Source organism: Python bivittatus, unplaced genomic scaffold (assembly GCF_059951505.1).
Source record: "Python bivittatus isolate LINGU-HERP-01145 unplaced genomic scaffold, Pbiv_v1 ctg000330_np1212, whole genome shotgun sequence".
In the NCBI taxonomy this organism is placed as follows: domain Eukaryota; kingdom Metazoa; phylum Chordata; class Lepidosauria; order Squamata; family Pythonidae; genus Python; species Python bivittatus.
In genome coordinates, this window is record NW_028277058.1 from 21,751,408 (window position 1) to 21,763,738 (window position 12,331).

The 12,331-nt window shown below is 38.1% G+C and overlaps 1 protein-coding gene across 1 annotated transcript in view; it reads left to right on the forward strand.

Annotated features, from left to right (window-relative positions):
• The first annotated feature begins 1,008 nt into the window (after positions 1-1,008).
• TRHDE (thyrotropin releasing hormone degrading enzyme) overlaps positions 1,009-12,331 on the forward strand; it is a 259,991-nt gene continuing 248,668 nt past the window's right edge. The window contains exons 1-2 of the mRNA XM_088141536.1: positions 1,009-1,853; positions 8,086-8,359. Coding sequence (XP_087997662.1) covers positions 1,009-1,853; positions 8,086-8,359 — 1,119 coding nt within the window. The remainder of the gene's footprint in view (positions 1,854-8,085; positions 8,360-12,331) is intronic.

Sequence of the window (12,331 nt, forward strand, 5' to 3'; positions counted from 1 at the left end):
CTAGTCTGTCCCTCCTTGCTCTGCCTCCTGGGACGTTCCAAGTCTCTCGGCCAGACCCTTTTAAAATACTGTAGTTGTGCCGTTCAGGTGCGGCCACCGCGACGGACCTGATCCGTCCTCTTCTCCCGACGAGTTATTTCGAGGAGTCTGGAGGTTGTTTCCAACCCACGGACTCCGAGCTCGTTACAGAGCGCGGGACCACCAAGCGCCCAGGCAGCCCAGCCAAGCTTCCCGCGCTGACAGGGACGCACAGGCTAGTCTGAGCCACTACCAAAGCGTGGAAAGCGGTGCCTGCAGGTGCGGAGAAGCCAAAGCTGCGCGAAACTGAAAAGTCAGCTCCTGGCTCCTCGTCGTAATCCTCCTCCTCATGCCAAGACCCCTTTTGCCTCGGATTTTTCTTTCCCTTGGGAGCGCCTGAGCCGTCGAGGCAAAAATGGGCACCGGCGAAGGAAACCACGGACCCTTTAAGCCAAGAGGGGCTGAGTGGGAGGAGAGTTTGTGGCGCGGCGAGTTTGAGGGAGTGAATAAGTAGCCCCGCGGAAAACGAGGACGCGGCTAACCGGAGCTCTGCTCTTTCTCTGGACCCGCACAAGATCCGCTCCTTCCAGCGGCGACCGGGAAACGGCGCGCAGCCCAGCCTGGAAGAGGACGCCCGGAGCCCTAAGCCCTCGCTGCCCAATCCGCTCTCCACGGGGTTCTGCGGCTCCTCCTCCCGCCCCTTTCCCGCCTTCCTCCCACATGGGGCGCGGGGAGCTTTCCTTCGGCCGCCGGGGCTGCTCTTAGAGAGTGCGAAGGGTTCCTCGCAAAGTGACACCCGCAGCGGCTGCGGCAGAAGGAGGCGGGGAGGCAGCAAGAACAGAGGCAGTGGGCTTTTTCTCTGCTAGGGGCTTCCCCGTCTCTCTCTCTCCCCCCCCCTTCTCCGTCCTCTCGGCGGTCTCTGATGCTTTCCTGGCCCCGGCAGGGGACGGCGGCAGCCCCGCGGGAGGAGCCAAGGGTGGCGCTACTTTGATGTGCCTGGCCGAGAAGCGGCAGAAGAGCTTATCCTTCGTGCTCAGGATGATCGAGGAGGACGCTGCTCTGAGGAACGGGGGCAGGGGGCTCTCGGGCCAGTGGGCAGACGCGGCGGCCGCGCGACCCCGCACCACGGAGCGACACATAACGGTGCACAAGCGCCTGGTGATGGGCTTCGCCATCTCCATCCTCGCACTGCTGGTGGTCACCATGATCGCTGTGCTGCTCAGCGTGCGCATCGAGGAGTGCAGCAGCAGCACCGCGGCTGACGGCCCAGGAGGCAGGACAGGCAACCGGAGTGTCCCGGCAGCAGCCGCAGCCTCCGCAGGAAGTGCCCGCCTGAACCAGGACGGCGCCGGGGAAACCCCTGGAAGTGCAGGGGTAGAGACAGTGGCGCTGGAAGCTGCAAGAGGGGAAGAGGAGGAGGAGGAAGAGGAGGAGTGGCCGAGGCGGCGGGAGCAGCCGCCCTGGACTCAGCTGCGCCTTCCCGGGCACCTTCGCCCCCTCCACTACAACCTGATGCTGAGCGTCTTCATGGAGAACTTCACCTTCAGCGGCGAGGTCAACGTGCAAGTCGAGTGTCTCAACGCCACCCGTCACATCGTGCTCCACGCCCACCGCATGCACATCGAAGCAGTCCGCGTGGCTGAGGACCGGCTGGCCGGCGCCTTGCACGTCTCCGGCTTCTTCCTTTATCCGCAGACCCAGGTCTTCGTGGTAGTCCTCAATCGGAGCTTAGAGGTACAGAGAAGTTACAACCTCAAGATTCTCTACAACGCTCCAATCGAGAACGAGCTGTTGGGATTTTTCCGCAGCTCTTACGTCCTCTACGGGGAGAGAAGGTATCGATCTCCTTTCCATGCTTGCCCTTCCTTTATCTCTTTCCCTTCTGTGTTGTGTAAAGTAGGAGCAAGATATTCTCCCTGGAAGTTCCTGCACAAGGGCATTATTTCTATTAATATATAGTCATGTTAACCAAAAGTTTAACTTCCCAGCACCCACAAAAACTTTATTTCAAATTTTAATTTAACATTTCTTCTTACAGCATGACTTTATAAGAATCTTTAATAGATCTATATCCTGATGTCTCAGAAATGGATATCTTTGAAGTTAAATCCACTTGAATTAAACTTCTGCAAAAGTTTCCATGTGACCACATTTAAACTCTATCCTGTCCCTCCAGAAAAGTTCATACTTAACTTAGGTTAACACATCTGTTAAATCGGGAATTTAGTTGTCCTTCCATGTATTTACTGTCTTAAATGTGTACATAAACTTTCCTGTTAAAAGAGAACCAGATAAAAGAGAGAAGCTAGGAATACTACAAGTATATTATAGAGTATTTTAAGGTTGAAGATCTTAGAACAACACTTTTTTCCTTTATGATGCTTTGATTCTGAAATGCAGTTATGAAAAGAGATCTATTCTTGGTATAGCAATGCTAACAGGAACCTAATTTTATTCTGCTATACCTGTGTCTGCACAGTGGGGTCTCCCTGCATTTATCCTTGGTTTTATTTCACAAAAAGGCAGACCTATCAGATAGCTCATCAGAGTCCTGTGTGACAATCCTAGGAGAAAGGGGAACAATTCCGTGTACTTCATTAGCTTTTTCCAACTGTGTGGGTGGCAGGGAACTGGACTTTTCTACTCATAGCTTGTAACAATAATTGACCCTGTGATTTTAAGGCAATCACTTGCAAATGTTATTCAAATCTATAAAAGAGCTGTACTTGACTAGTCCACTATTTCCTGCATGTCAACCTAAGGTCCAATGGGCACCTGCTGTCTTCCCAGTGTTATGGGTTTTCAGCTCTCTGGTAGAATTACCAATAACAAGCAATTGGTAATTGTAGTCCCAAGCTTCTGGAAGGCACCAGATCACTTACTGTTGCTCTTAGAGTTCTTTTTAACTTGGTACTATTCCCTGTGCATTTGTTTATGTCAACAAGCAGAACAACTGAGATAAAAAGAACTTATTTTTATAGAATTGAAAAAAGCTTCTCTTACTGAGATTTTAAAGCAGTGCTTCTCAACCTTGGCAACTTTAAGATGTGTGGACTTCAACTCCCAGAATTCCCCAGCCAGCCATGCTATAAGTCTACCTAAGCTACAGTATGTTGAGAAAGTGTTTTCCTCTGCACACAAATGGACTGCAAAGTGGACTTCACTAAATGTGTTGACAATTTTGGAGCAAGTTGCTTGTTTCAGCATATCTTTGTGTAGGTACTTTACAACTGGGGGTAGTGGTGGTTTAGATCTGTTTGATAGTAAACATGGATCTATTGGGAGAGCAGAAACAATGGAAAGGGAAGTTTCAGAGGTAGAATTTCAAGCAGGGAAAAGCATACCTTTTCTTATTATGATTCAGACTGCCCATTGCAAAGATACTCTGCAGTTGAGAAGGAAGTCTTGGGCTTCTTTACTGGTGACTCTTAAGTAGTTCGCTCCTCTTTCGATCCTATTATAGACCACGTCTGTTAGGAACAGGGTTCAGTTTTTTATTCAACAGATCCAAGATCAAAACTTGGACTTTGGCTTAAAGAAAGCAAAACTAAATTTCTGATAATTTTGTTGTCAGAAATCTAGAATGAATTGATTTTCATACTGCACATCATTGAAAATTCAACCACAATCTTATTCTGTACACCTCATAATTTATTTGAGAGTTTTTCTTGAGCAAATAGTTAACTTAAGTCATTGCCATCCCAAAAGTGAGAAGAACGCCTTCAGCTCAGTTATGCCAACATTCTCTTCCTGATAGCTGTACTGACTTTCCTCAGAAATGTGTGAAGTGATTTTGCAGCATATGGGTTCATTAAAAGTATACTGCCTCCACACTCCAAGACATATAGTTTGAGACAAATTGCCTTTATAAACTGTGTAATAATAATTTATTAAACTTGTATGCTGCCTGACTCTCAACGACTCTGGGCAGCTCACAACTATCAAACAAAGAAGTTATAATAAAACATAAAAAAAAAAGTAAAAAAGATAGCAAGCATGAAGAAGTAATCCAAAGGTTGTGGCAAAATTCTAAGAAATCAGTGCATATGCATTAATAGAACACTTGTAAACAAGTAAAGGGCATGCACACACACATACAGAAGAAATATTACCAATAGTTTTTGATATATTTATAGCATCTATTCATATACAAGTATTTACTAAATATACATTTATGTTGCAATCTTGCAACCACTTATCTGTAAATAATCTTCAATGAATACTGTGGCATTTTCTTCAGAGTAGACTGTTGTAGGATTGCTCTGTTATTAAAGGATTGCACAGAACAAAATTTTAAATTGCTGTAAATTGGTCCAGCTCGATTTAAGTCAACAGATCAATACCTAATCTCACATAGAGAGGATCAAGCACTTTGTACTGTTTTGAAAGAAAAGTAAAGTATTTTTGAAATGTAGACCACATAAGATTGTTTAATGTTTTTCTCTCTGAAGTATCAGAAGTTTATTTGCCAATTATGATCTAGAACACCTTTCTGTGGAAAAATATGCCTGAAAGTTTGGCAGCTCAATAATAGTTGGAAACAAGATGGCCTATAGCTAAAATGATTCCAGAGTTTTCATGGGATTATACAGTAGTTGAGAAAATTTGTAATCGGCACACAAAACGTACATCAACACATTTTTTGCACAACAACATTCTTATAATAAATAACTGCTCCTAAGTTATGTTCTTTGACTTGTTTATATTTAAAGGACTTTAAGTATAACATAAATTTCAGTTATTTGTTCATTTGATCCAGTATTTTGTAATCTATAAGTTTTCCTTAAGAAGAGTAATATATATATTTCTTAAGTAAGGCAGGGCTAATCTTTTGACTATATTGACAAATACCATAAATATTTCTAAAATACTGCTGGCACTCTGGAAATGCTGATTTTCCCATTGAGGTAATTTAATCTTTAATGGTCTAAAGTAAAATGAAAATACTACAATAAAAATAGATTTTAGTTGTTCATTGCACTATGTTGGTGACATCAAAGTAATTTAAAGGACATTTTAGGATTGTCCAAAAAACGAATTGGGTATATTTGATTTTGTACATATCAGAACAAAACAATTCCTTCAACCTTAACAGCTTTGTTACTTTTCAAAACTAATTCCTAGACAAGATGTTTTAGGAAACATGTCTGCCTTTTTAATAGAAAAGGTAGAATTAAAATAGCTGAAAATTACTGTCATCTGTATGCAAGGAACCCATCCTGTAAGTTTTTCATTTCTATAATTACACAGTTCGGATATAATCCTGTCATCAGCTAACGTGTGTAAGTTCTGAAGTTTAAGCAAAGCATATGCAGACTTCTAAGTTTATTTGCATTGCTCTAATAAATGACTTGATAGTCAAGGTATGTTTTCTAATATACTGAAGCCACCATGTTATTAAATGCCCCACAAGGCCCACTAGCTATGAACACATTTTAACCCTCTGATTCCTCTTTACTTAAACCAGTATCAGAATATATGAATAAGCTTTTACTGCATTTCATTTATATTCAGCACATAGAACATGATGTATTAGAAGATAATTATTTATGCTTGGGGAAGTTAATACAAGGACATGATTGATCCCTCACACATATAATTTAGTATTTGAGGGCTAAGAATGGTATTTGCAAGACTTTCATGAAACAGAAATTATCACCAGGTCAACATCACTTTCATCTATAAATAATTTAAAAAGAAGTAACTTTTCAGTTTGGTCCTTCTGATACTTATTATGAATCTAAAGAATGCCTGTATCAGTCTGACTGAAAATTTAGTCATGCAATTGATTTTGGTCTAGATATTCTGGCATCAGTGGCTTGGGAATGAGATAGAATAACCAATTGTCTCAAACTTGGTGGATGAGCTTTAAATATTTTTTGATTTGAAATAATTTTATCTTGAACCATTTTTAGAATGTATATTTTCATCTACTGTATGTGTTTCAACTAACCACAATGAATTTTTAAAGTCAATTTAATAATTTTAGCTTTTATTGTAGGCATTTCAATAATTCTTTTTAATGAGGTTTTTGAGATTATGCCAAGTCCAAAAGCTAAATATTTGAAATTATTAATCAATTAAAAAATACAAGAAAGTTGAAAAGAATTTTTGTCTGGGAACATGAAGAGGCATTGATAGGAAAACTAGTGGGATTTAGTATTTATTTAAATATGTCCTAACAATTTAGAACATGTCTTGAATTTTCAGTGAAATGATTACAGAAATCTGAAGATTGTAGAAACTATCAAACCTTTAAAAATACCATCAGTTTTAATAGAGGTCTGTTTCATTTGAAATGTCATTGTTACATGCATTTGTTTTAAAAAGAGTGTTAGCAATATTTGGTCTTTGAAGAGTGTTAGAAAATATTCAGACTGTTGTATTCATTTTATATACCAATGTAAACTAAAAATATGTTCTGCCTAAAAATCTACAATGTTAAATCCCATGCAAATGTATGGCTTAAAGAAGCTGAACCAAATTTCAAGACTTCTATCAGCTTTAATAGCTCTGGTATACAGAGTTCCATTACTTTTTCTTCTTGGATGAAAGAGAAATAAGAAAATGATAGAGAAATAAAATGAAGATTTAAAGTCCTTCAAGTCAGTAAAACAAGCGGTCATTGTCTTAGCTATAGTAACCTGTTGTAACAATATGAGTAATAAATGAAATGACTGTGCAGGCATGTCAACATGCAGAATGGGAATTGATGTTCAAGAGTTGTTAAACATTCACCACCCTTCCATCATTAAATATATTTTTCCATTGGAACTAGATAAAGGCCAGTTACAAACAAAATGCTACACTGTGACCTTGGGGTTCCATGCTGTCTCTTGTCTTTCTCTCTGCAGGTCTGAGAATGAGATTAAGAACTTTAACTTTTGATGTTGACTAATTGCAATTTCCATTATATCAAAATCTCAGAAATTGTACTTTATTTTAGTTAATAAACTAAGCTCTGAAAGCAATGCTTGTTTCTGGTTTGTTCTATAATTTGGAATTGCAGTATATTCAAAACCAGAAATAAAAGCCAATTATTCTATATATTTGACACAGTTTTTCTTAGTATTGTTTATGTGTTAAATGCTACAAATTATATTGGCAAAATATCAAGGAATCATTACTGATAGGGACAAGATTGGAATCTAGTCTGTAACTTAAATTTGAAATATTACTGATGCTTTGCTTATAAAAACAACACATTGAAAATAATAGTTTTCCAAAGTATTCTTATGAGAGCCAGTTTGGCGTAGTAGTTAAGGCATCAGGCTAGAAACCGGGAGACCATGAGTTCTAGTTCTGCCTTAAGCACAAAGCGAGCTGGGTGACCTTGGGCCAGTCACTCTCTCTCAGCCTTAGAAAGCAGGCAGTGGCAAGCTGCTACTGAAATCTTGCCAGGAAGACTGCTGGGACTTGTACAAGCAGTTGCTAGGAGTCAACACTGACTTAAAGGCACCAAAAAAAAATAAAAATAAAAGTATTCTTAGGTGAGAAAACATTATACAACCTTACGAAGTCAGAGTGCATTGTTTGTACTGGGTTTCCTACAGAGTTCCTGGAAGGTAATTAAGTCATTAATGTAACTATAAACCATAGTTACTTATTTTTATTTTTACTGGATTTATTCCTATTTAAGACTCTGTTATAGGTTATAGCACATTGTAAGCTACTTCAAGGGCTTTTAAAAACCATATTGATAGAAGCATCAAGATAAATATTTTCTCTAGTGTTAAATATAATTTTGGATTATTTCGATAGAAAGTGTTTTATACTACTGCCCTTTCAAAACTCTTTCTCAAATTCAACAAAACATGTATTTTATAAAAATCTATATACTGTAGATTTGACTATAATTACATATACAGATTTGGCTATAATAATTTTAACTATACACAATTAAAAGTTATTCTAAACCAAATAACTAGTCCAAAAGGGGGAAAAAAGGGACGAAGCTTCACAATGACTTTGTTGTTGCTTTTCCACCATAATTTTCTTTTTTGCATTGCAAAATTTTACCAATTTTTTTTGCGTCGTTTTGAATAAAAACAATCTTTTTTCTTCCAGGTTTCTTGCAGTTACACAGTTTTCTCCTACACATGCCAGAAAAGCCTTTCCTTGCTTTGATGAGCCTATCTACAAGGCCACATTTAAAATCAGCATCAAACATCAAGCAACCTATTTATCTTTGTCCAATATGCCCGTGGAAACTTCTGTTTCTGAAGAAGATGGATGGGTTACGGATCACTTTTCACAGACTCCACTCATGTCTACATATTACCTAGCCTGGGCTGTTTGCAACTTTACATACCGTGAGACTACCACAAAGAATGGTGTTATAGTAAGTATTATTCAATCTACATAATTTCATTGTTTTGGGAATGAACATGACATGCTCAGATAAAAATCTTTACTTATTCAGCTATCTCTCTTTGGTTAATGACCATTTCTGTTTAATTTGTAGACATCTAATTAGCATATTATATTGACAGCCTGGAATACCTGCTGCTTAATTTTTTAGAGCCGGTAAAGAGAATTTAGGATTGGGCTGCTGTATCAGCTTTAAGGATTCGTTTCAGCTTTTAATATGGGTAGAGGTTTATTTTATTTGTGATTATTTAATTTGTATCCTGTGGCAATCTGGCAGTTCTCAGCAACTAGCATCATCTACAGAAATTAGCCAAAGGAACTGTCTCCCATTAAGAATTTACACGTTGAACTGTATCCTTCTTTGCTTACTTCATTTATTTATTTTCAAAATTTGTATGCCATATTTCAAAGCCAATTTTCTCATGGAAGGTTACTTTAGTTAGTAATGAAGTTTTTTTTCTTTTTTACAAGTAAATAGTGATTTTAAATACATATCTGACAGTGCTTGAATCATATAGTGGTAGGGTTTGGGATCCAAATATCAGCCTACTTGTTCTTAAGACCAACGGTGGAACTAACTACAAATTCTGTGAAGCATTTTGGAGTCATCAAATGCTTTGTGGTCTTCCAGTGAAGCAATTCTATTTTCTGAATAAACAACTTTTCTTTAATATTTGAATCTAATTGTGATGAAGGATTGCTACTAAGTGTAAAGTCAGTATGCCTTCAGCATAGAAGTGTCAAGAAGATATTAGCTGTTGCTGGAATTGTATTGACCACCTTAATTTTTTTTTTTTTTGTTCAAATCATTAGCTTGAAAAGGTCTGCTATTAACAATCATTAACATTTCTATCACAGAATGAGATTTTTAATAATTTTGCCACCAAAAATTTCTATAGTCCTGTTCAATTACTATGTTTGTATAAATATGCATAATTGGAATACAAGATTTCTGATTGGATTTTCAGCCACATTTTTACATAATTGATGAACAGGTTTTAACCAATAGAGGTTATAATGCATGTTAGCTGCATGCACATGTTTCTGGGGAAGTATTTCATTTACATTTATATTGTACTTCATCCATTTGGCTTTCTCATCATAGCCTTCACTTGGTACTGAATGAGATATTCACTTGTCTTATGATGTGGTTTATGGTAATTGGCAGAAAGTCAAACACTTGATGTATTAAGGAAGGTCTACTGATGTCAGTTTTCTTTAGTGTACAAATACCATATACATAACTGTAATAAACCAAAATATATACAAGCAATTTTGCCAGCTAAATAGATGATTTAAAACAAAACTTCCTGCCAATTCACATTCCTGTTGAAAATCAAATGGGAGAAATGTTCTTTAGTTTAATCCAAACCATTTGTGATAGTAATAAAGTTACAAATTAACAACTATGTTGAAGGAGTTTTTTGTTTACATTTTTACTAGGATATGTAAAATATTCTGTGCACAAAACATTATTTGCATCAAACAGCTGTTTCCATGTGATCTGTACCTGAACCAAAGCATATATTTTAGTCGATACACAGAGAATAGCATATCTCATTGATTTTTCCAATGCCATCCCATGTCCTTTCAGCTACTGCTAATGTCCTGATGTGGCATAACCCATTAACCCCTTGCCTCACTCCCATGTCTTCCCAGCACCATACTTTACCTATTCCCCTCAGCTGTCACTGCTAGTGTTACAGCATAGCATATGATGGGAGGTAGGGAAGAGGAGACACTGGGAAGTTTTGGGGTAGTGGTTGGGCCAGTGGAGTAAGCCACAGCGGAAGCTACTGAGGGGAAAAGGGGAGTGGGGCAATGCACATCAGCCTTCCATCACTTGGCCAATCCAGATTTTGTTTCACCCAAACTCCATAACAATCAAACAACTGAAGCAGTTTGGCAGAACTTACGATGGCTTATTCTAGTTTCAAAACAAAACAATTTTTCTGTTCCCTGCATAGTCTAAATTTTTACATTTGTTATCTTACACCTCATCTTAAGGAGACCAAGAATGCATATGCAGTGTTCCACATGCCTTATCTTTGCAGCAAACAGTTGGGTTAAATTAGACTGGGAGTTTATGGCTGATCTAAGGTCTTTCCAATTCAAACTGACATTCCAACTATAATATCAGATGCTCTTGGGAAAAATACCCATTTATTTTTAAGCAGTGGCATGTTCACTGCTTTGTCCTGTGATTTTGGTGGTGTAAATTTTATTTAAAAGCAAGTTGTTAAAATATATAGGTGGGACTTCTCCTGCAGAGATAATACATGCCATTCATTTCACTCTGTTCAGTGGGACCTGCCTTGTAGTAAGAGTACTTGAGATTTCAGGCTTAATTTATTTGTTTGACTGAATGTCAATGCCATGTCAGTTATCTTAAAATCTACTGATTGCAAAACTATAATATGTATTTCCCCTCTCCTCACAACAAGTATTGTGAAAGTAGGAATTGTTTCCCTGCGATACAATTCTTAGAAAGGTATACTGCAGTTTCTGAATTATACTACTTATGACTTAGTTTTTATTTGAAGTTCCCTAAAGCCAAATCACAATTTTGTTTACTGTTTTTCATTTGTAAAATAACTGACTGCAACACTTTGATATATGACTTGAGAACTATATAGTTTACTTATTATTTTATTCACTGCATTGACTTGAGGAATGAATTATCAGTTGAGAGTATATTTAGTGGTTACAGTGAACTCATTTGGTGACCTCATTTTACCTGATCTCTTGCTTCAAAAGATATGTGGATAATTACATTTCATACAGGCATTTCTGGTTTCTCTAGGTATTTCAAATGAAAGAAAAGAATGCCTTGCTTCAAAAATTGAACATGTAGCTTGATCTGACTGCATTTTCCCTGAACCAGAATAATATCTAGTGATTTGCACCTGAATAAATTTCAGATTCCATTACATAAAAAGCAGTGATACACTAGCATAAAGGTATTGTAGATTAACGTTTATCTTTAATGGTCTTTTGCTCAGAGAACTTGTTATAAAACCACATGCAACTACTGTATTCTGTGTATGGCCAGCATAGAGATACTACAGTTCTCTCTATAAATGCACATATACATTGAGCAGGAAGAAAAGAGGAAATTTAATGTTTAGGGAGAGAGATACCATTTGGTGATGCATCAGTTGGGGCATGCAATATTAAGAAATGCAATCATTTGTGGATGCACTTTAGTAGACCAAAACATCATTTGCTTGGGAACAGACAGTACTACTTTCATACTTGTAGTGCTTGTTTGCTTTGAAGAATGTGAATATATGGGCATCGTTATGACATTACAAATTGGAGTCAGTACTTATTAAACATCAAACCAGCATACAATAGTTGGGGAACAGGCACAGAACATAGCTGGGTAAATCACCATTGTATCCAGAATCCCTTTCTTAGATGTCCAACACATCACACTAGGTAGAAATCTGATAAATAAACATGTTACAGATTATTTTAGTTTACCTTGTTTGGAATATGCTATGAAAAGAAAGCAGTACTACTAGAGATGGTTTAACTCATTGCTGATTGTTATATATAGAAGTGTGCAGAGAAGCTGCAGTGTGTTAAGGCTTTTTAGCTTTTAAAGAAGACAAGTTACATTGTGGAATTAACTTCTACAGTGAGTTCCTTGTATGGATTGGTTTGGAAAAATGCATGGTTACTCATCATGATAGTTATATATTATCTCCAGTATCAGACACAGTATGCCTGTTGATGTTATTGTTGGGGACCATAAGTGGTAAATGTTAATCTTCTGCTTGTAGCCTTATCATAGATAACTAGTTACTATGGAGAACAAAATGCGGGCTTGAATGGCCCTTGGTGTGATGCCACATGGCTGCTAAGTTCTTTCCAAGGAAACAACATGCTGACAATGCAATGAATTACCCAGATGAAGTTCAAAACAGTGAACTACCCA